At 41.3% G+C, this 24,354-nt stretch overlaps 2 protein-coding genes and 3 non-coding genes across 5 annotated transcripts; all 5 read left to right on the forward strand.

Moving 5' to 3' along the window:
- Nucleotides 1–9,843: 9,843 nt before the first annotated feature.
- On the forward strand, nt 9,844–13,450 carry nppc (natriuretic peptide C). Its single transcript, XM_062395739.1, has 3 exons — nt 9,844–10,042; nt 11,096–11,378; nt 12,948–13,450. Exons 1-2 carry the CDS (start codon nt 9,950–9,952, stop codon nt 11,366–11,368), a joined length of 366 nt encoding a protein of 121 aa, XP_062251723.1. The 5' UTR covers nt 9,844–9,949; the 3' UTR covers nt 11,369–11,378; nt 12,948–13,450.
- Nucleotides 13,451–16,228: 2,778 nt separating this feature from the next.
- Nucleotides 16,229–23,688, forward strand: ncl (nucleolin). Its single transcript, XM_062395058.1, has 16 exons — nt 16,229–16,381; nt 17,409–17,513; nt 17,603–17,708; nt 18,106–18,210; nt 18,522–18,746; nt 18,841–18,972; nt 19,217–19,300; nt 19,472–19,595; nt 20,219–20,355; nt 20,495–20,621; nt 20,740–20,876; nt 21,067–21,196; nt 21,471–21,613; nt 21,985–22,111; nt 22,344–22,651; nt 22,879–23,688. Exons 1-16 carry the CDS (start codon nt 16,364–16,366, stop codon nt 22,938–22,940), a joined length of 2,070 nt encoding a protein of 689 aa, XP_062251042.1. The 5' UTR covers nt 16,229–16,363; the 3' UTR covers nt 22,941–23,688.
- On the forward strand, nt 18,289–18,425 carry LOC133961351 (small nucleolar RNA SNORA57). Its single transcript, XR_009921987.1, has one exon. It is a non-coding gene; the product is annotated as a small nucleolar RNA SNORA57 (small nucleolar RNA).
- LOC133961350 (small nucleolar RNA SNORA57) lies at nt 19,779–19,916 on the forward strand. The gene has a single exon (XR_009921986.1). It is a non-coding gene; the product is annotated as a small nucleolar RNA SNORA57 (small nucleolar RNA).
- On the forward strand, nt 21,769–21,906 carry LOC133961363 (small nucleolar RNA SNORA57). Its single transcript, XR_009921997.1, has one exon. It is a non-coding gene; the product is annotated as a small nucleolar RNA SNORA57 (small nucleolar RNA).
- Nucleotides 23,689–24,354: the final 666 nt, after the last annotated feature.

The raw sequence follows: 24,354 nt of genomic DNA on the forward strand, positions 1-24,354 counted from the left end.
TACCTTTATACTGACACTCGTTTGCGCAAAGAGAACGGCAATATAACTGATTTAGGCTCCGTCTTTCAACTTAATCAAATATTACTTTGTTCCTCACTCTTACATATAAACCTTTGCCATGTTTCAGTGAGTGTGTCGTGCGATTTCAGGAAACCAGCACATAAATATTGTTTAATATGACAGCTGGTCCAGAGCCAGATTGTATGGCTTTCCTGGTTCTGGCTATTTCTGGTTTTTATTATGCCCACCACTTTATATCCTGTCCTCTACCGCTGTGACTGTGACTTTACATCAAGTTACTGCGCATTTGTTCACAGTGCCACCCCACTTTCCCTTAAGTGTAATCCTGGATGACCTCACTAGCCGCTTGATGGGCACGCCTGTGGTTATTAGTCCGTATAATGGTTACAATTAATTTGGAAGGGGGAGGATTAGTGATTCTGTGCAGTGCCAGTGAGATAAAATTACAAATAATATCTGTGGAAGGATGCTGACCACTCTGTCTGGAACTGTCGTTGACCTCTGAATTCGAGTACAGTCGGAGAGGTCATCTTGAGGTTGGGGTGAAGTTCCTTCACAGCCAGTATATAGTATGTGACAGGAGTTTATGAGAGAGCTGCTTAACGCTGCTTGACAGCAGCTTGAGTTTTCCTTTAATGTAGCAAATCAGACGCCCTTTCACAGCGCTTGGGTTACTGTCTCCCATCCTCTCTCACTTTAGGCTCGGCGGCAGAGGCGCACCGGGTGAAAAAAGATCTTTATTGAATTAGCTCCTGACTGTAAAGTTAACTGCCATCAAGCTAGAAACGCTTTCTCTCAGGTCTAGGGCCAGGACGGCTCTGTTGACGGGCTGGGAGTCCAGACCTCTGCCCCTGTCACCGTGCGGTGCCGGTGTGTTCAGTCACACAAAGGTAAATGAGGCATTCAACTTCGGTAAATGTTACAATTAGATCAAATAAACAAGATTAAACAATAATAAATCCTGAGTCCTGGGGCAAATGACTACAAGAGCCAAATACAGACTCCTAAACATTTTGAATGTGTTGTATTCACTGACACAAATGCAAAAGAACACAGAAATTACAGAACATGCAAATCGCTCGCACACTGTAAATAAAAGGAGTCTGTATTTTGCTCTGTGCTAACTCGCTCATTAAAAACCTGTGTGGCCTCTGCGCAGGTCTACCTAACTTGACGTCATAGATCTCCTACTAAATAGGAGGCACATGGACGTTAGGAGGGAGGGTTATTTTGAAAACCCCATCGCCAGACTGGGGAAGGTTTTTCTGATTTGGGTTAGACCTCACATGGTCACCACGCCACTGGGTTGAATTGCCCTGGTGTGCGAGTGGCTATCACAACTACTAGTGGCAGCGAGACTCCTAAATGCAGGTTTCAGTGAAAGGCAAAGCCATAATGGCACCTCATTTCCACTCAGCCAGAACGTTCCCTCACTGGCATCTGGCAATGTAGGTTATGGTGACATGAGGAAAAATCCTTCACTGGTATTAGCAACAAAAAAAAATCCACTCCTCTCACCGTCTGACTATGATAGGTGTCTTTCAACATGACTGCCCGGTGAGTACATTATCAGAAATTGAGGCCATACAAGTAAGATTTTGTGCACAATTCATTTTACAGCATGTAAAACGATGCAAGTTCAAAAGAGGGTTTTTTCATCGTAGGTTCAGCCTCACCTAAAACTGCTTATTTGCTCTGAGCAACTTTTGATGTAAATATACTTTGCTCACGAGTATCGTATTGGTCGTTCCTAAAGACAGAAAGTATTTTTCAAAATGTTTCTGTCACTGATTTATTTCTGTCCTTCCCGGGTTAAAACCTGCAAATCCCAGACATAAACCTGCTACACTCAGCCTCCAGCCTTAAGCAATTCATTATTTAAGTCATTTTATCACAATAAAAATGCCATATATCAAACATTTTCAAGCATTTAAAATGTAAAAAGAAAATGTAAGCTCAATAGATGGGGTCAATCAATTAATCCGATCTTGATTGAAGAGCCCATATTCACAAATCACTATTTTCCTCAAAGGTCTAAACAAGGTGCAGCATCCTCCGTCCTTAACCCTCAACGAGAGTGAGGAAAAACTACAAAAAGTTAGAAACCAGAGAGCCACATGTGAAGGATCTCTCTCTCAGGACAGACAGACGTGCAACATATGGTGAGTGTAACTCAACAAATCGACTACATGACAATATTCACGACAATGATAAGAAGAAACAGTTTGTAACACAATGAAATGTGTGTCTAATTGTACATTAGAAAATGTCTGATAGAAATTAAGGGAGCAGCAATTGCCAGTGATGGTGGAATATGTGAGAAGCCATAGTATGTATCAAAAATCATTTTGTAGTCATTTGTGGGAGAATTCAAAACGACAAGTGGACTGAAAGACCCCACCTCCTCAGTCAACCACTCAACTAATCTACACACATAATCCTCCGGCTAACTATTGATAACAAGATCAATCTCAGAAAAATGTAAACCCAGTTGTATTTAATACTTAAATGTAAAATATTTGCGAGAAGTAGCAAATATGATTATTTATCAATAAATGTTGTTGTATATTTGCAAATCACAATTTACCTCATGGGCTCTAACAGTATGTTCAAGGTGCGACATCCTCTGTCCTTAACCCTCAAACAGATTACATGTCAAGTATCAACGGTGGCCCGTAGTATAATTCAGTATAAAGTTACGTTTATACACAAGTCTCCTCATTCTTTTTAATGAGGCATTGCTCTGGGCCAAAAATTAAATGTGTGCACACTTACATTCTTCTATTTAAATTTTTATATGAATTTGTTTTTAGCCCTTTACTGTTTTTGGTGAGCGAACACCAGCTCCAAATACTCAGGTCTAATTTATATTTTTACATCACTTCACAAGAGTGACTTTTAATACCTGATTTTCATTACTCAATAAAAACACGGCTAAAATGCCGCGTCCAAGAGCCTTTGCTTGTTGACTCACTTTCGGAACATTAGCTCGATGCCCTCAAACCCCTTCACCAAGGCTTTGAATTTCCTTTGTGGTCGTCCTGACACACATTCCTCGTTGTTTTTCACTGGAGTGAAGTAGTGACCTCACGTGAAGCATCTGCGGCTCTGGAGTTTAACTTCAGCTGATTCCGGGTTACATCACGTCCTGCGTGCAAGTTGCTCCTCAGACGTTTCAGTAGGAGTGATCTTTAAGTTGTTTTCGTCACACGGAGTAGGAGACTGTTTTTTCGTTCGTAGGTGAAGTAATTGTATTACACCTCTGTTGTCTCTGCCTGCTTAATTTTCTGCTTAAACGCTGATGTGTTGAATGGAACTTTTTCATTGGTGCCTGGGAAGCGAATCAACTCACTTGTTTCCCACAAGATCTGCCATCTTTTTGATCTCCTGTGACAGACAGCAGTCTATGAGTGTACTTGTATGTACCTTGCATCACACCAATGATTATAGGATTGGGTTTCAGTGGAATGGTGCTAGTTGAGCATTGGATTCTGTTGAGCACAGTTAAAATGGCTTTTAATACTTGCAAAACCATAAATGACATATTTTACATCCTCATGACTCACGACGAGTTTTAAAAGAAATTACTCATAGATTCGATTTTTGGGGGAAGAACTGTTCTCAATAAAAAAATATATAATAATTAGGGAAACAGTGTGTTGTACTGTGTTTGTTTGGCAGCGTAGGACTCACAAAAAAAAAGGACACTTCACTCGCAGTCAAGCAAATTATTTGAAACCTTGATCCAAGATTATATATCTGCGATGAAATGTCCTGTTTCCATGTGGTTTTGTCAAGGCTTGTGCCACCCAAACCCCAAACATGCGTTTTTCCACATGGGTTGAGAAAGACAAGTGACACACCAGTGTTAGAGTGGCTTAGAAAAACATCTCTGCCACCAAGTATGTGTGGCAACGGCTGTGAACGCTGGATTAAATGCTCTTTAAAACAGTCTGTATATATATATATTCACTTTTATGATTTTAATAGTAATTGTAACTTTGGCAGTGAAATAATAGGGGAAATTTTAATCTATGAATAATGATCATGATGATTGAAGCTATTTATAAAAAAGAGAGATGCCATTCGGAGAAACATGCTGTCACACCGTTATCATTGGCTCAGTATTTAGCGATGTGAGCAATTTGTGTGTATGTGCCATCGCAGTCATTTCAGCTGCAAAACACAAACCCAATAAAATAAGAGCCAGACAGCATCTCTTGTGGTGCAGAAAACAAAATATGTACAAGAATAGCCTCTGACCTAAGAGCGTCTTTCATATATTCTTTCTTTCGTGCCTCCGGATCGGAATGTTTTTCCAAATGAGGCAACATGACATGAGAGCAAAAATATGACACAAAGGAAAGAATCTGTAGATTTTTTGGGTCAAAAGAGTTATGTATATGTTATAATCTGTATATTACATGGTTTAATAGTGTCAAGTCATTACAGGTAGAGCAGCATTTTTCGTAATTCAAATCTTCAACCTTTTCAGGTGTTTCTTGGCATTCTGTGACGGTTTTCACCTGCATTCCAGCTGTTCTATGATAACATGAAATCTTACGTCTGCACAGACAATTTAAAGACAGCTGTTTGTACGTGATTTAACTTTTCCTGCTACTAATCATCTCAGCGTCTGCACCAAAGTCATTGGCATATTTCGGTTATGGAATTACAATAAAGTAAAAACACAAGCTTATGATCTGGAGACGCAATAAAACTCATATGACTATATTCCACTTGTGGCTTCTTTGTCCTTTGTGTTTGGCTTCATGCATGAGTAACACTGAACAATGTTCTGGAGGGTTCCACTGGTCTGATGAAGAGTCATCTGCCAGACTGTTGCACCTGCGACATATAACGGACAGGGCGTCTTAATATCCATCAAACACAATATGTAGAACTGCGGGTTTACAATGAGAAAGTGCAGTTAATTGCTAAATTAAGGCCCGAAGATCCCCAGGCGTCCTTGTGTGATTAATTGGGGTCCTTGGCATTTTCCAGTTATCCCGACTTTAATAAGAGTTCCTTCAAGTTTATTGTCCTGGTTGCGAAGTGACTCTGTCCTAAGAAGATAACCAAATCTGAAAGTGAGATGAGAAAGAAATGTGTCACTGCAGCTTCTTTTTGAGAAAGTGAAATGTCACTTGCTCAGGACATTTTCTAGAGCTTTTCCAAGCGTCTCTCCAGTAAAACGTCTAGAAAATGATGGGTGAGCCTGTGGGAGAATACAGCAAGACATTCTCTGAAAGTTCTCAAATGAGGTGCCATACTTTAAGGAGATGACTATTGGATAGACAAAAAGATTTGGGAGCAATTTATGATAAAGTCCAACATCAGTAAAAAATCCTGTTACTGTGAACGTGTCTGACTTCGACAACCATATCTTGCGTTCTTCATATGTGAAAAGCAAACAGTCAATATCTGAAAGCTAAGAAATGTAAATGTCACATTTCGTTAATTCATATACACCATTGTTTATTTCTTGAAACAGTTGAAAGGTTATTTCACTGTTTCAAGTCTTTTTTTTCCCATTCCAATGGATAAACTGCGTAAGAGGGTTGTTGTATCCGTCCACTGAGAAAAACACTAAACAAGATATGTGACTCAGCACTGGTCTTGTCTTCATGAAACACATGATCCATTTGAGAATACAAATTTCATGTCATTTTTTATTTCCTTCCAAGAAGAAACTAAGCCAAAAAGGAATTTGTGTCTGTGTGTGGCTTCAAAGTCTTACTGCAGACAACACATATTTAGGCTCATCATATACACAAATAAGAAGTTTACACAACTTACGACACCAGTTTTGCACCGGAGAGATCCAATCAAATAGTTTTTTACTGCACAAAACCTTATTTGTAACTGTTAGTCTGACATGAAAATCTAATTTGTGCTTTTCTTTCACTCAAAGTAAAACAAATGCAACATTTGTTTGCTCGTTTAATCCCGAACAAAGTTCAATATGACCCTGGTATGTGAGAATACATGAATCTTGAGTAACTGTCCCTCGCCACTGAAAGCAAGTCCATAGTTGGCACACGAGAAAGCCTTCAGAGCACTTGTGTAAAAAGCATTAAAATTCCCCATGCAATAAAACTGTTATTTATAGGACCGTAACAGCCTTGTAGTTTGTCTTACACTAACCCCAGAAGAAACCAAGACACTCAATCCTCCCATAGACACTCACTGCGAGGGCTCCTGCAACACACGGCCGCTCCACTGGTTTGTACGGCTGCCTGATGCAAACCAGTGGACTTGCTTCATTCTTTCTCTCGGCCACATGAAAGCTAAACAAGTTTATTGAAAATTAAGCGGATAAGACGTTGTGGACAAAGGCAGAGCGAGCGAGAGAGGAAACAAAAGGACAGAGCAAAATAGGTGCTCTCAGTAACCCGTGTGATGTCATCGGGAAAAGTGTGTAACATTGTTAAACGGCCCTAAAAAAGACAAACATGTGACACGACACTTGCGGCATTAAGGAAGAATGTGTCACTCGTTAAAAATCAAAATAAAGGGATTAGCAATTAGAAAGAAATGCTCGTCACAGACTCGAGGTCAGCAGAGTTCGCCAGCTCCACGTGGTTGTCACTGTGAGAGTGAAGTTTACTGCACAAATAAGTGAGATATGAAGCGGTTCTCCCATCGAAGGCAGCATCCTCTGCTCCCTCTCACTACAGGTACCTCAGTGTGTGAGTGAGATTTTCCAGCTGCAGTTGCTGAACGGGACAACCCCTCAATTAGTTCTTATAAAGAGGTCAACGAGGCTTCCTTTCGCCTTAAGTATGGGAAACAAAAGCATCTCTCCTGATGATAGCTGGCACCGCAGCACTGCACTGCCACAAAAAGCTGCAAAAGAGCACAGAGCCTGTCATTTTTGGCCGAATTGTCGATGACAGGGCAAGTCCAGGTCTGGAAAACTGCATGTGAACATGTCAGAATCTTTCATTGGGCCTTTGCATCTAACTTTCCCAGCTCACCAGAAAACATATCGTGAGCTTGTCAGTAAGTAACTACAGGGGTGTAATATTGTGATTTTGACATGTGTCCATAAACCATAGTCTTGCACAAAAGAGAAACTAGCTTCCGTATAGAGGTACTGCACAATTTAAAAGAGTTTAGATTGTGTACGACCCGTCTCAGCTTCCTCACGTTTTACAAAATGTCTGCAAAAATATCTTGGATTCAGGTGTCGTCTTGCCATCTTGAGCTTTTGACATCATTTGGCACCAGGGTCTGCACAGCAGTGATCCTGGTAAGGATCTTTGGTATCGAAGCTCCGCCCATACACCCACTTGACCAATCACGAGTCAGTTTCAGCTGTCAATCATGACGTTTCATCCCATTCGTATTGCATCAAATGACTAAATAAAACCAAACTTGGCAGAAACATGGTTAGAGGGTTAGAGGCAAAACACCTTAATTTGACTCCATAGAAAATGTACAGTTGCAGATTGAGGTATAAGCCACTTTTGGCACTATCCTCAGCTCATAGAATCCCTTCTGGATGATGTTGTTTCTCTTTTTTCCTTTTTCTGAGATAAAACACACACAAGAGTTCAACGGCCATGATAAAACATTCATCAGAATCAAATTTAAGTTATTTTATTACTTTGCAAACAATGTGCTAGTCTCTTGTCCCAAGTAAATGAGGGGAGCTGTTACTCAGAAAGCCACAGGTTTGCTTGGTTTAGGGCTGTAGGCTTCTTATCACAGAAAATATCAGATACTGTTGATTTGTCCATCAAGAGCAAATCAGCAGAAGAAGAATAGACCCTATGAACTTATCCACATTCATTGAAGTAAAGTTTTTGAGAAGACGCAATAGAAGATGCTTTCGATATATTATAACTTTCATAAAAACATTCAATAAGATCACACTTATCGTAACTGGGAAGACAGTAGGTGTCACGTCCTCATCCCTCATGCCCTGGTGGTGTAACCAAAGAAAGATGGCAGTGATGATGTGATGATTGATTGAGCTCAGTATATCGAACCTCAATATACAAACATCACCTTTGAATGAAAAGAATTTGCAGTAAACTTTCTATAATCAAGATATAATACTGTTCAAACTGTGGCGGTGACATATATATGACAATTCACAAAATAATGGATTTATTGATTTTCTATCAAACAATTAAAGATACACGCGATCAACTGTGGGCAATGACTTATTTTCACAGGCTGGAACTGAGCCAATAAGCAGGCGACCATACTAGGGGTATTTTCTTTTCAGCACAGCAAATACTGCCACTCTGTGTTCCAACACAGACGGTGCTGCCTGCGACTGCAGCTCCCCTCTGCAGCACCCAGACATCCTTCCACACTGCAAAAAGTGGCCGCTGTAAAAAAGAGAGTGTGCCTCGACTCACAGGGATCACCTGAATGTTTCTTAAATATGTTGATGATCTACTGACACCAGTGAGATGTTCTGTAATGTGCAACTTGTTTTGACACATTCCTCCTCTAAATAAAGCTATAATTGTGCCCTTACGTAATGTAATGTAATATAATAGTAGATTATTATATTAATACCTTAAATAAACACCTTCCTGTCATAAGGTAATTGAGAATCAATGTGAAAACTGTATCAGACTGTGGGTCTTTAGAGTTCTACTCTCATGGTTTCACTGTGAAAAACATCTACGCAGTGACACCTCTTCTTTTCAGGTGCTACGAAAATGATTTTTCTAAAACTTCTATCCTCCCTGAAATGACAAACCGTGGCACGAGACCCAAGAAGCTTTTGTGTTGCTATAAAAAACTTTGGGAAATGGTTAAGACTCTTTGGATCTTTAGCCAATTACTTCAAAATTAAATCTTTCTTAGATATTTCTTCGGGCACAAAATAATGTCATTAAAAGATTTTATACCACAAGGCTTCAAAGAGCTCTTATATAATGTGTTATTTAGTTTAAATCATGCCTCTTTGTGTGTGTGCAGGTGTCTGTACGGAGAGAGAGACACACATACACACACACACACACAAACACACATACATCTGAGGCGACCCCAGTCAAAACACTCAGCCTGAGCTGCAGCGTGGGTCTGTTTTGTTCTGCGGTTCCACTAAGCACATTGTGTGATGCAGGTCTCACTGCAGTGAAAACCAAACTGCAAGAACTCCCAAGATCCACAAAACCAGAAAGAAATCCCAGATGAACTCATTCCATCATCCATCCAGACACATTAGTATTTCTTTATGATGAGGCTTCTTGCTCAATGTGACTCACTTCTGTGGTACAAACCATCACAATCCAGAGTTGTGAGGACCTGCTGGTTTATGAGTTGTGTGTTCAAGAAAGGGTTTTAGATTAAGAAAATTACCTATGGTGGTATAAAGTGCATTCCTGGAACCTGTTTGAAAACTAGCTAAATTATTTAATTCCATCATTTGCAATATTCACTATCAAGAAAAAAACATGTCATCCTCGCTGGCACAGAAGGGAATCTGACTTGTTCAGATGTTTCGCAGGGCAGGCGGCTGGCATCTTCAGGAGTCCCGTCTCTGCCAAAGTCACTCTTCAGCTCTTTACGCACGAGCCTTTGAAACCTCAGCCAGAGGTCTGAAAGTTGGAGGAGAAAAGACACATAGGAGACGGTGCGTTTTGATCGCTCATAGCCTATCTTGTTTCCTCCAAAGACCCGATGACCGGAGCTTGGATCATTTAATTAATCCCTGGCATGACGCGCTCAGAGGCAGGTAGAGAAAACAGCGGCTGGCGAGGAAGGAGGACCATTACGCAGGTTGTCATGACATCATCATGGGCTGGCTATAAAGGGCTGAGGACCAATACACAGGGTTAGAGGAGCATTTGAGCAGCTTTGGAGTAAAGGACGGACTGAAGCCTCTGATTTGTAACAGCTGACTGGCTGCTGTTCCGAAGTTCAGCGCAGAGGAATCTCTTAGAGAAGACCTGTCAGAATGAACTTGTCGTACTTGGTAGCTTGTGGACTTATGGTCACGCTGCTTTCAGAAAGGATGGGCGCAAGACCTTTATCTCAGACGCAGCAGAAGGTAAGAAGAAATTTCTTATGGTCTTATTAGTGAGAACTGAGGCTTCACACTGTTAGCTGATGGGAGCTGGGTCGGGAGTGACAGGCTGTTACGTGTTTCCATTTCTTTTACGCATAATTTTTTCAGATTTATGTCAATTTGCTCTCTTTCTCTAGTCTAAAACTTTCATGATTTATTTTTATAATCTTGGAATTTTACTTATTTACTTATAGAGCCTATTTCAGAGATATAAAATCCACACAGCGTCACCGTGTTTTTTCTCTCCAGCATAATTTGTTAGTTTTTCATTTTAGCGCGCATTGGAGTAAAGTGGCAAGCCTAAGACAGGCAATAAGTTAAAGCCTGGTATGGGTGAGGTATTAAAATAAAATACATGTTTAAGCAACTTTCATGAGCAACTTTCTGGGATGGAACTGATCAGGTTCAGCTTGGACAGGATCTTTTCCAATTGTGCTTCAAAAGCTGAACGTTTTGTGCGTAAAAGTCCACAGAAGCGACTAAATAACACAAATCCTTCAGCATTAAGTATTTCAATGATTGGTTTAATTACATGACTACAGTTTGAGATGACAGCAAGTTGATGCTTCAGCGTTCAGACCAGAGGAGCCCAGTTTTCACGCACCTGTGCCGTTTCAAAGACGGCAACAGCGATGTCTGAAGTAACAGAGCCGACTCGTGCACATTGTAGAGTGTAGGTTCAAACACATCTGGGGAAATAAACCGCTTTAAGAAATGACTCTCAGGTTTTATTAGAAATGAAATTTGGGTCAGATAGAGCTATTCTACATCAGTTACTCCTGCGGTCCCGTGCGTAAAATGGCACAAAAAAAAACTCCAGTTCCTCCCTGTCGGTCACTGCATACGATGTTTGGAGGTGCGTAAACATGCACCAGGCTCAGGTTTAAAAGAATCTAACGCTATGCATACTGCTCTGTTCAAACAAGCACAAAGCGCGTATTTCAATTTGATCAAAGGCACACATCATTGCGCAAACCTATTGCCCAAAGGGATACATCATTTTATTCATGATGTCTTTTTCAATTTGTGCTCCAGTCTCTTAGAAGTTTGCTGGGCGAGGAGCTGGCGGACTTTCTGGAGTCGGAGGAGAGGGAGAGGCGGCTAGATGCTGTGAGCTCTCGGTTACGGTCACTGCGAGATTTACGCATTGACACCCGCGCCAGAGGGATGTGGGCTCGCCTGCTTAACGACCAACCCGCACCGAGGAGGCACAAGTCGGGAAACAAGAAAGGGGGCTCCTCGTCGCGGAGTGGCTGCTTCGGACACAAGATGGACAGGATAGGGACCATCAGCGGCATGGGCTGCTAGGAGAGTGATGGTGAGTTCATAACAATGCCAGCCTTTACTGTGACCTGACATTCTGATATATGAACAGAAGCATGGTGGCTAAAAGGAAGTTAGAATGTCAAGAAATGTTTGAATGAATGGTTTGAAAAAGGGAATAAGGAATGAGTGGGAAGGGTGCTACAATAGAATGAGACAGAAGACCAAATTAAAGAAGGATTTGAGAAATGATATGGAAAATAAGGATGGAGGACTTATAGCTTCTGTTTGTCACTGGTCAAGATTCCTGTACCTTGAAGGATGAATGGAAGAAAAGAAAAAGATGAAGAACAGGAACAATTTACGGAAGAAGGCATTGACACCGTCTACAGACACCAAAAAATGAACCAATAGAAAAGAGGGAGGGCGAGAAGGAAAGAGAGAGAAAGCGAAATTAAAGAACAAAATGGAGAAAAGATGTTCCAGTGAGATTCTGGATTTTTGATGACGTCGTCTCAGGACACTATGCTGTGCCTCCAAAATTAAAGCCAGTTCAGAATGAAAATCTGGTCTAAGTGGCGTCATTGTACAGTGCAGCAAGTGGAGAGAGATGACTGTTGTTGGACTGTGTCAAAGGTCAGGTCAAAGATCGGCTTGGCGGAAAGAATCACATTAAGCATAGGACATTTGGACATTTGGACATATGTCATTAACCTCCCCCTTATCAAAAGAGTTGATTATTGAGATGAGGATAAGCTGCATTTTATGTGTGTGTTAGTGTGTGTGTGTGTGTGTGTGTGTGTGTGTGTGTGTGTGTGTGTGTGTGTGTGCGTCCGTGTGTTTGTGTGTGCGTCCGTAGGTGTGTGCGTCCGTGTGTGTGTTTCCTTGGACAGAAACCCACTGTAAGACATTTGGATAGCCCACTTAGTCGAATGCAGACTGATGTATGAGAAACAGTGCGGGTGTTTAAGAACTCTGTTGTGTTAATGTGCATCACCATGAATGGTCCCGCCTGCCTCATGCAGGAAACTACAGGGTTACATCAAGTTGAAGGAGAAAAAAGAAGGGACAGGGAGAGCCGGGGGAAGTGGGGATGCAGACGGGCAGACCCCCACACTTTATACGCACAGCACCCTGTGGTGGCCAGGAGCATTCTGGAAAACCTTTTCTCTGAAACCAGGGGATTTTGATAAAAACAAAAAAAGGGGTCTGGTGGGGGATAGTAAAGTAATGAGGAAGCTGTGGGTGACGCACAGCCAGTTCTGTGGCTGGAGGCCTTGTTGTGGCTGTGAAGTCCTGATGGGGGAGTGGGATTTTCTGACTAAACTTTAATGAGAATGAGTGTTTTTCATCGGTCGACACCTATCTGTCCTCCCCCGTGCGCCGCAGCGTATCACTCATGTGGAAGTCTGTGACGGAGTCATGTTGGTCATAGGAGAGTCAGGCAGACGATTTGAACTCAGCAACACTTAGAAAGTACATTTGGAGATTTTCCGAGGGACCAGAGGCTGATGAACGGACATTAGATGAGACAAAATCTAAAGGAAAAAGAACTTGTGTTGATTGTAGTATCATCTGAAACCTGCGTCTAACCTTGTTTCTCCCTTTTCTTCTCTTTCTCCAGATCTCTGGACGACAGTTTTGGTTCAGTTTGTTCTCAACTGACGAACAAAACCAAGACAAACTCACCAAGTGACAGATTTTCGGTACGAAAGTCAACACGACCAGCATAAAAACAAAGACTGAGATGACAATGCTACAAAACCATCATATAAATATATACATAATAAGTATTCAGTATATATACATCTATACATGTATGTATACCATACAGAGTGGTCAACAGATAAAATTGCAGACGCATACGACAAGATGGCGGGCAAAGGTGTAAAAACTACAAACTGCAAAGCTGTACATTTGTTGCTGCTGCCGCTGTACATTCATGTACTTCATCTTCCCCTGCATAAATGTATTTATGTTTTAAAAACTATTTATATGTTTATAAAAAAGAGATATTTATAAATATGAGTTCTATTTATGTAACATTTTGAAAATGGACGCAAACTGCAGGTCAATTCTGTTTGTAACTTTTCTTTTGTCTCAAATAGTTGTCAATGTTTTCAAAAATGATAAAAAGAACATTCCATGTGCACTTACATGTTTCCTCTCAGGGTTTTATGTTTCAATGGAACTGGTGAAGTCTATTACCTGAGCCTTCTCTGGGAGCAGCATGGTGATGCGGTGTGTTTGTGTGGGTTTTTCTCCAGATGCTCCAGCGTCCTCCCACAGTCTAGAGACATGCAGAATGGGGGTTAGGTTAATTGAAGACTCTGAATTGACCTTAGGTGTGAATGTGAGTAGGAATGATTGTATGTCTCCACGTGTCAGACATGTAATAGGTTTGCAAACTGACCAGGAAGCTTCTCGCCAAATTTCAGATTGGCTCCTGAGATCCTTAAAGGATAAGCGATATAGATAATGGGTGGCTGGATGGAACACATTCTACACGGTACCTGCGGGAAACAGCCTGATCATCCGAATATTTTATACCTCTTTCAGATTTGTGAAAATATATTATTGTTTTGTTTTGTACACCAATATGGGTGACAGTTATATCTTTAACCTGAGGTATAGCATCTAATATATGCAGAGTGAGTGCGTCTGCAAAACCAATACTCAGAGTCGATTATTCTGTTAAAGGCCAAGTTCGATGACTTTTTTCTACAATTGACCTGAACCTCAGAGATTTGGAGCTGAATGGATGACATCATATTTTAATAGTTTAACATAATTTACCAAAAACAAAGAGTTTCAAGCCATTTTTAAATAATCTACTGTCTGAGGCAGATGAAGTTTATAATTAAACATTGTACCATTACATTTTATAGTCACACAATGACCTCGAATGAGAGCCACACTATAAAGCTTAGTATAGTAAGGAATTCAGTGGGCCGGAGTCTCGAAATCAGACATGTCTGTGATGTCGTGTGGCTCCAGAAGATGAAGCAGAAGAGATGGAGAGATTCTCTGCGCTGTGGCTTCTCAGTTTGTGTTGCAGACTCATTCTTCAACAAGAATGAGTCTCAGTAGACCGCACATGTCAGCCTAGGTACGAACAATCCTACACATGGTCGTCAAGTTTTTTTAAGTATAGAACCACAAGGGGAAGTGACCTCAAAACCCCAAATAATTGATTTGTCATAAAACACAGGTAGAAAAAGTGAAAAGAATCATGGAACCTCCCTTCAGTCATCACTAAATGGAATTTTAGCAACAAAATGTCATGGGTTCTTCTTTGGAGGTAATAATTTGCATTGAAACACACAAAAAGAGTGTTCAACATTATACATCAATACAATAATACAATGCTAGTGGGCTTATGTCTGTGGGAGACTCCAGTAATATATGTGCAAAGAGACATGTTGGTGGAGGTGGGATGGAATCCTCTGCCCAGCACTCTGTGAAGTAAGTGAGGGATGTAGAATGCAATGCTGCCTCTGTGTGGTGTTGAGGGTTAATTACTCAAATGTGCTGCTCATTTCCCCTGGGAATAAACTGACTGGAGTACTTTCTACCTCACACATACACACAGGCAGTATCTGCTTTATCACAAATACTATACATAAAAAACAAGTTCATTGTTTTCCTTTGGACTGGGCAATCAAACAATAATGTCAATAATTATAACACCATGATATAATAAGAAGGCTGTACAACTAAAGTCAAACAAATATACTCAAGAAACAATTTTTTTCACTAGGTCAACAGAACTCTTAACTCTACCACCTCAGTAATATGATATATTTACATAAAAATCCTATTGTTTTTATGTGCAATATCCATTCTGTGCAGTAACTAAAAGGTCCTCATTTTAGATTAAAGTATTCATATGTATTTGTTTGTGTCTAATTGGGATTTTAAAGTTGTTGTTTTTTTTTTATAATTTTGCTTTGTTTTTCAGAATACCAGCTCTAAATTAGTTCTTTGTTGCTGTAAACTGACAATAAATTATTTCTATTATATAGCAAAGGTTCACTATATATCTATGATTATTATGCATTGTGTATGCACAGTGAGTGGGTTCAACACATCAACCTCTGATTTGTAAACTGTTTTGTCATTCTCTGCTCATAAAAAAAGACTCACTCACAAGCAATACTCTTTAAACATAAACTAAATATAAACATGTCACTCATTGTGAAAATTATAAACATAGACTGATATAAAACAGTGTATCTTGATTAAACATTTGCCCATATTTTCCTCTTATAAATAGAAGTACACAGCAGCACAAGTGAAGTACTGTGTCAAACTACTCTAGCAATTCATATTCGAAAAGTACTTCATAAAAGGTACTAATACAACTACTATTGGGCAACACAGCTTACAACGCAGTACTACTCCACGTGGTGAGAGCCACATGTGTTTCACGGCAAATGGCCCAGACCACGTGGTTCAAGTAAACAGCTGCACAGGACATAAAGACGCTCTGTGCTGCGAAAACAGACAACTAATAAAAGCGTAGTCGCTTTTTAATGTAGTTTTTCTAACAATACTTATATATTATGTTCGATAAAAACTACCACGTGCAGATAAAGTCAGCCTGTGTCTTGTTCTTTCTGACGACACGGGACAAGATGGAGACTTTCCTTTGTGCGATTGAAGATCTAAAGAGCGTCGGTGTTTTTGATGCGTTTGACGTTACTTCACGTGAAACATCGTGTTTCGTCGTCGCACTTTAACAAAGGCGTGTTTTGTTTTCGTGCGGCGTTCGAATCCCATGTCGCTTGAATCTGAGGAGGCGAGGCGCGGGCACGGCGCAGACGACCCCGGTTCGCTGATTGGGCGAGACGCGGTCGAGTGGGCGGTGTCGGCGGGAGCGCGCAGGGCAGGAGAGTAAGGAGCGCGTCTCCGCCTCCGTCTCTCTTTCCTGCCCAATGTCCCAGAGAGTCAGTCGAGCCACGTGCATGCGATAGACGCTCCGCTCCCAGTCTTCAAACGTCCCGTTCATTGTGTGCGGCAGAAACACACGACAACACCATGGTGAAGTTGGCAAAGGTAAGAGAACGCACCGCACACACACACTCGCGTCTGTTTAACCCGCAACGGCGTGTGGACCGTGACATGCACGAAGATGTGTTTTAGCGCGAGGCCTCCGCCGCCACTGCGTGTCAGAGGAAAACCAGAACGCGAGAAAGATACAAAATGTCTCCTCTCCTCGCGCGGCTGGTTGTTTAATGTGCGTTAAACCCATGCGGGAGATGTGCGTGTTTTAATCGGGTGAATTTAAAATGGCGTAATTTCCCATCTTCACTCGACGTTTCTTCACTGTGCAGCAGCCATGTTGGTGCCTTTTTAGCAGACGGTTCTCTGGCCTCCACAAAATGGCAAACACATGCGCGCTCTCGACTTAATCGGCGAGTTGCCCCACGCACGCAGTTGATGGATTTAATTAAACAAACCATTTGATGGGTTATCCCGCGGCCCAGGTGCTGCTAAACACGCACGATAGGTACGAATATAGCTAACGCGTATTTGGTAAACTGTTAGCATTAGCATGGTGGTCATCAGCGCGGAGCGGAAGCGACTTAACTTCGAGTTGTTGGCGCACTTAATATAGTCCCGTATTTCGGTTTTTGACATAAGCGTTGAACACCAAATCTAAGAGCATTTTTTTCACTTTATTCGTGGGTTTTTTAAAGCTCGTTTTCCAGCTGCAGCGCAACCCAGCGCGTTAGCTTCCCCACCTCCTGGGCTCCACGTGGGCTGTGCGCCTGCTCCGAGTGACACACGAGGTGGACAAACCACAGCCACAGATCTACCCGCCACACGTTCAGCCGAACTCGGCTCATGCTCTACATACTTAATCAATAATTGTTTAAATTATAATAAATATGTTATTTAACCTAAGTCGGAGTTTGTATTATCTGTGTACCACATGGTGTAGCCTGATCAAGCGTGTTTGCTAACATGGGGGGGCCATGTTAGCAAACACGCTTGATTAGCCCCATGGATTACATTATCTTGATTATACTCAATTCGATTGTTCTTATTCTAACTTTGCCTTTTTGCTTTTACCTTCCAGGCAGCAGCAGCAACCAAGCAAGGAGCTCAGAAGAAAAAGGCCGTTCCACCCCCCAAAGATGTGGAGGATGAGTCAAGTGAGGAGGAGAGCAGTGAAGAGGAAGAGGTGCGGTATATTTACATTAACAATTTAAATGTTTTTGGGTGTTTTTCACAATGTATGTAACCTGACCTATTTTCCCTTTATTCAATTAGATTGCTCCAGCTAAAGTGGTAAAGAAAGCAACTCCAGCTAAAGCCACAACAGCGAAAAATGGCACTACTGCCAAGAAGGCTGAAAGTGAAGATGATGACGACTCTGGTGAGAAATTGATATTGTGTCTAAACTAATTGTATGGGTCATTTTTTAAATTTGAACAAAGTTGAACTACTTGATAAACAGTGTAGATTTGCAAATTTTTTGGGTTCACTGCTTGCACGTCTGCTTGCACGTCTGCTCGTAAGACATACTGAGTTAGCTGAGATGTAGCCTTGATAATGAGGTGACCTGAGGGGGGTGCTGTTAACACGTTACCTACACCTTTCAACAATTTCCACAGTCATCAAAAATAAAGCTACTTCAGCTTTTTGGATGGGCATATTTTTTTTAACGTAGACTGTCCAACTGCATGTCTTGAATATCAAATCATTACATTCAGATTGTTTTAATAAGTGTAACAATATCTTATATTGACTTAAATATTGTGTTCATTCTACAGAGGAGTCTGAAGAGGAAGCCCCCCCACCAAAGAAGACCCCTGCTAAAGCAACACCAGCTAAAGCCAAGGCCGCCCCTGCCAAGGCTGAGGAGTCTGATGAGGATGGTAAGACCTGCAGCATGGTGTTCTGTGCAATGTCAGAATAACATATTTTTTTAAACCTAGGTAGATGTATACAAATACCCTCCATTTCTTGACACACATGTTGTTGTTTAGTACATATGTGTGAAACGACGGAGGAAAAGTGAATACAATGCTATGTCTTCGGTACCGGTGTGTGTTATCGTCTGCCGGTTCTATCCTCAATCGCTGTGACATTCATGCCTCTGCTTGCTTTTGATGCAGTCTAATGAGTGTTTCAAAGAAGAAATGTTATAAATTTGTTAAAGTTACTAATATCAGTGTATTGTGTCTAGACGATGAGTCAGAAGAAGAGGCCCCACCACCCAAAAAGGCAGGAAAGGCTAAACCTGCTGCCAAGGCACCAGCAAAGGCCGAAGAGTCCGATGAGGATGATGATGATGATGAGGAGGAGTCAGAAGAAGAGGCCCCACCTCCCAAGAAGGCAGCCAAAGCAGCTGCCAAACCCGCTGCAAAGGCTGCCGCTAAGGAGGAATCTGATGACGATGATGAGGAAGATGGTAAGGACCTTGTTGATGATCAACAAGGGAGTTAAACGGATGATGTGTGATGTCAAAGATGGAGGTCTGATTTTGTCAAAATTACTGATTTTAGACTCTGAGGAGGAGATGGACACTGCTCCCGCTCCAGCTGCTAAAGGAAAGAAGGCAGGCATGGTCAAGGCCAAGGAGGAGTCTGATGAAGATGAGGAGGATGATGATGATGACGAAGAAGATGATGAAGAGGGTGAGTTTCGCTGATGGGGTAAATGTCTACGGGGCATTTTACAATTTGAAAGACTACGGGATGGATGGACAAACCTCTTTTCCAAAAGCAATTACTTTACTTAACGTTTTGATGGCAGCGATGACACGTTCGAGTTTGACGTATAATTTGAAAATTTAACTACACATATTGTAGATACTCACTGTTCTGAAATGATATCAACCATTGTGCATGATTTAATTATGATACCCTCATAATTCCACAGAAACCCCAGTGGCTTCCGGAAAGAGGAAGGCCGATAGCAAAAAGGACACACCCCCCGCTAAAAAAGCTAAGGCAGAAGGAGAAGGTAAGAGTGTGACCTGCCCCCGCAATCAAATTTAAACATTTTATGATGACAAACAAGGGACTTAATACTGAATTGTGATGTCACCTTATTATTCTGAAACTCGGACTATTGATTTAATAAGATAATCTTCAACAAAAAGAAACTAACTTGAATTTCACTCTCATTTTTCAGAATTCTGTCTGTTTATCGGAAACTTAAACTCCAACAAGGATTTTGACGAGATCAAATCAGCCCTGAGGAAGTTCTTCGAGAAGAACGAACTTGATGTTGCTGATGTGCGGTTAGGTGGATCCAAGTAAGCAACCAATAAAACGCACATAAAGCTTTAATCTATGTTTACAGTTGGTAAGAAATGGCATAGGAAACTTAAAAAGAAATGGTAAATGATGATGGTTAGACCTGCAGCATAGTGTTCATATGAGCTAAACCATTTCACCACCACAGATTGTTTTTAACGTATGTGGATTTGTCCACATACCCTCCATTTCTTGGCACACATGTGGTTGTTAAGTACCCAAGTGTGAAATGTACGGAGGGAAAGTGAATACAATGCTATGTCTTCGGTACCGGTGTGTGTTATCGTCTGCCGGTTCTATCCTCAATCGCTGTGACATTCATGCCTCTGCTTGCTCTAATCTATGTTTAGTCGGTCAGAAATGGCATAGGAAACTTCTAAAGGTTCAGCAATCACTCCTGGTGGCAATTTGTTCTTAATCTAGGGTGTTGTATACATGCACAGATCAATACCATTGATAGTTGGTGTTGATCTGACTTTTCATAGTTTTCCTGTTATGGAAAGGTGTTTTCCCACTGTCATCCCTGAAGTCACCCATGGAGCATAGATTAATAAGCCACGGAATGAATCTTTCTTCCCTTTTCAAGCAAGAGAGTGTAATTGTTAATGTCTTGCCTCATCAGGAAATTCGGCTATGTGGAGTTTAATACTGAGGAGGACATGCAGAAGGCACTGGAGCTCAATGGCAAGAAGGTCATGGGTCAAGAGCTGAAGTTGGACAGGGCCCGCAGCAAAGAGAACTCTCAGGAAGGAAAGAAAGGTATGACTCCCATCAAAGTTTTTTTGCACATCTAATAAAGCGCTGGTGCACTTCAGGCATTCATTCTTGGCAGTTGATTAAAGTTATGAAAGAATTTTGATCCATAGTACCGTTGCTGACATTGTCTTATGTCCCACAGAGAGAGACGCACGGACACTGTTTGTGAAGAACCTTCCCTTCTCTGCAACGCCTGAGGACCTGAAGGAAGTTTTTGCAGATTCAGTTGATGTCAGGTTACCTCCTGGCCAGAATGGTTCCAACAGAGGGTAAGAGCAAACAAATAACTCCCAATTAACCTTTTGCTCAAGATTACACCACAACATTTGCATTATAACACAATCTAGTTTTTGCTTGTAGAAGTAATCTTTAACTTTCTGTTGACAGCATTGCCTACATCGAGTTCAAATCTGAGGCTGAAGCAGAGAAGATGCTGGAAGAGGCCCAGGGAGCTGACGTCCAGGGGAGATCCATCATGGTTGATTTTGTTGGAGACAAGAGCCAGAAAGGAGCCAAGGCACCAGGTAAATTAACATTTTTATTAATCTATGATACCTTTGGATATCAAAGACAGGTGTAATTCATTGACTCAGAATTTGGGAGTTAGTGCTGAATGCTAATGGTACTTTAGTGCACTGAAATGTACTGTTAAGCTTGATTTCTTATATGCCCTATCTGAAGCTAATGGTCATCTCCTCCCTTCTCTCCTTGTAGTAACAGGAGCCTCCAGTAAAACACTGGTCGTCAATAATCTTGCCTTCAGTGCCACAGAGGAAGTCTTGCAAGCATCATTTGAGAAAGCTGTGTCTATAAGGATTCCACAGAAAGATGGCAGACCCAAAGGGTAAGCATCGGATTATATTAACCTCAGGGGACTATCTTTCATCCAATGGATTTTTTTATTTCTTTAAGATATAATCTCCAACATTCTAATGAGCTCTTAATAATACCCATGATTTTTTAGGAGTCTCACGAGAAGCAGAGCCACTGCAAAGTTAAAAAAGGCTTGCCCTAGTTGCATATAAGGGGGGGCACCAACTAGAAATATTATTTGAAAACTCAGATGTATATTATTTGTAAAATGTGGACCTTCAACTTATGTATACCTCTCTTCTTAGTTTTGCTTTTGTAGAGTTTGAAACCGCAGAAGAAGCTAAGGATGCAATGGACAACCTCAACAACTCAGAAATCGAAGGCCGGTCAATCAGACTGGAGTACAGCCAGAACTCTGCTGGCAGAGACGGTGGAAGAGGAAACAGTGGTAGGTTGTCAAACTGAACATGTGGTCATACTGAAATTCTAGACCAAATCAGATAAACTAAATGATTACTGTAAGACCTGGTGTTCTGTTCATATTGTACTGAACCCTTTCACCACCACAGATTGTTTTTACCCTAGGTAGATATATCCACATACCCTCCATTTCTTGGCACACATGTGGTTGTTAAGTACCCATGTGTGAAATGTACGGAGGAAAAGTGAATACAATGCTATGTCTTCGGTACCGGTGTGTGTTATCGTCTGCCGGTTCTATCCTCAATCGCTGTGACATTCATGCCTCTGCTTGCTTTTGATGCAGTCTAATGAGGTTTTACAATCTCTAGATTTTAAATTATTTGCTTCCCTGTCCAGGTCCAACAAAAACCCTCTTCGTCAAGGGTCTCTCTGAGGACACAAACGATTCCACCCTTAAAGACTCATTTGACGGTGCTGTCGCAGCCAGGATAGTCACAGACAGAGACACTGGATCATCTAAAGGGTAAGTGAAGAGTCGTACATGTTCCCTCTGACTGTTGATGCTTCTTGTGAAAACTGCTCTGTCCACGAGTGACAGAGTGGATTCGCTTGAGAAGTAGAGCAAACTCACAGTTAAACCGACAGCTTCCTCAGTGGAAGTTGCCTATGTCTGATGTGAAATAAACAACACAATACACCTTGATGCAGCTAAAGGAAAAAACTAATATCTAACTGATAATTTTCTAAATTTACAGCTTTGGCTTTGTTGACTTCGACAATGAAGATGACTGCAAAGCTGCCAAGGAGGCAATGGATAGCGGCGAGATCGATGGCAGCAGAGTGACTCTGGACTATGCCAGGCCCAAGGGCGAAGGCGGCTTCCGTGGAGGCCGAGGTGGTGGTGGATTTGGCGGAGGTGGATTCGGCGGTCGTGGTGGCGGCGGCAGAGGAGGTCGTGGTGGATTCGGCGGCCGTGGTGGTGGCGGCAGAGGAGGCCGTGGCGGATTCGGTGATCGCGGCGGCCGTGGTGGTGGCGGCAGAGGAGGCCGTGGTGGATTTGGAGGTAAGGGACAACATAGTTGCTTTGGGGACCATAGTAAAAATAATTCTAATACTGAAATAAACAAGTTGGCAGTATGATTTCTGATTTTGATGAGCAATGATCAATACCCGTGTTAAGGTTTAAGGGGCTCACGATTATAAAAATCTATTTTCATTACATCAAACATTGATATAACTTTTGTTGTACATCTGTGCTGGCAGTTGAACTGAGTTGTCTTTTCGTTTTAGGTGGAAGAGGCGGCGGTGGATTCGCCAAACCCCAGGGGAAGAAAATCAAGTTTGATGACTAAGCCATTAGTCTATTTTACTTTTTTGAATGGACTCTGGTTTCATCAGTTTTCAGAGCTTTTGGACATTCCACAAAGCGTCATTGATAAATATTTAACTGTTTATGGGCATTTTAGCCCTTTATTTAGATCCTGCAACTTTCCCCATCCTTGTGTGCCAGAATGGTACTTTTGACCTTTTCAACTCGAGTAGTACGTGCGAGTACTGAATGTCCCAAATGCAAACTGCACCTCTCGCCCTTATTAGCTTACTTTACCGAAGGAGTAAAACGGAATGGTCTGGCAAACAAGTTTGCTGTGAAAAAATATGAGTCTTCGTCAGATGCATTGTGTAAATTTAAACAGTTTGTATGATTTCATTTTACCTTTTGTAAAAAAAATACACTTGTATCCATATGTTTTTGTTTTTATTTTTTTCCGTCTTTTAGTTTGCGTTAGGTGCCACGTTTTACTGTATTGTGCAAAGCATATTTTGATAGACAAGAGAGTTGGATATTAAGAACATGGCAAAGCTGTTCATGTCATGTTTGTTTGGTGGGGCACAGTCCGTGTCCGAGTCAGAGGTTGAATGAACCGTATCTATGTAACATAAAATATTTGTAGTGCATTGACTAATTTTTTTCCCATCAGAGAATCTAAAGATTTTCATGTGATTGAATAAAACCTTGTAGGTGGTGATTTTTAAATGTCTGTCATTGCACTCGTCAATGAGCTACTTGCTGCCTCTGCAATACAACATCCTTGAAACCAATTCTGCTTTTGTCAAGATTGTAATCTGAGTACTTAACACTGCTGGAGTTTTTATTTTTCTACCTGTCAACCAACCAGGTGGAAATGGATGAGTTATAAAAACCTGTTTACATTTGTAAAGTAATCTACCATAAAGAATTAATCGCAGATGGCCGGTTTTTTTAGCTTAAAATATACAAGCTGCTGAATAGATGAATTTGCAATGTTCTCTAGGTGGCAGTCACTGATTTCAGTTAGTCAGCCACTTTAGGTTTTGCCCACAAGGGGGTGCTCATCAGTAACTGCACTGGTTTCTTGGACCAGTCATTTCAACCAGGCTGCCCTGAATTGGCAATTTAACTTTGAACATTTCTACAGCTACAAAATGTTAAGTTGCAGGCAAATGTTTACACCGGAAATACAGGCCAAAGTTATAGAACACCTGGCACATTAAACAGGGTGAAACCATATGTAAATCCAGGTCTAGTGAATTTAAATTTGACTTGGGCAGAGCTAGGCACTATTGTCATTTTAGTTCCTCATTGCTGTTAAATACAGTACATGCAGACCTTATGCTTCAGTGATGCATCCCTGCAGGTATTTTAAAAAACTGCACCTCATATATAATCAGAACATGCTCATTGCAACAGCCTGGTCAACACCTTAAAGGTCAGAAAGTTCAGAATAA

This window comes from Platichthys flesus, chromosome 9, assembly GCF_949316205.1.
Source record: "Platichthys flesus chromosome 9, fPlaFle2.1, whole genome shotgun sequence".
In the NCBI taxonomy this organism is placed as follows: Eukaryota; Metazoa; Chordata; class Actinopteri; order Pleuronectiformes; family Pleuronectidae; genus Platichthys; species Platichthys flesus.

What these genes read in the sequence shown, in the direction of transcription:
- ncl (XM_062395058.1), top strand. An exon ending in TGAGGAGTCTGATGAGGATG is followed by an intron (nt 18,211 to 18,521) that starts GTAAGACCTGCA and finishes TATTGTGTCTAG; the next exon opens with ACGATGAGTCAGAAGAAGAG. An exon ending in CAGAATGGTTCCAACAGAGG is followed by an intron (nt 20,622 to 20,739) that starts GTAAGAGCAAAC and finishes TTCTGTTGACAG; the next exon opens with CATTGCCTACATCGAGTTCA.
- nppc (XM_062395739.1), top strand. Translation starts at nt 9,950, where the DNA reads ATGAACTTGTCGTACTTGGTAGCTTGTGGACTTATGGTCACGCTGCTT. An exon ending in TATCTCAGACGCAGCAGAAG is followed by an intron (nt 10,043 to 11,095) that starts GTAAGAAGAAAT and finishes TTTGTGCTCCAG; the next exon opens with TCTCTTAGAAGTTTGCTGGG.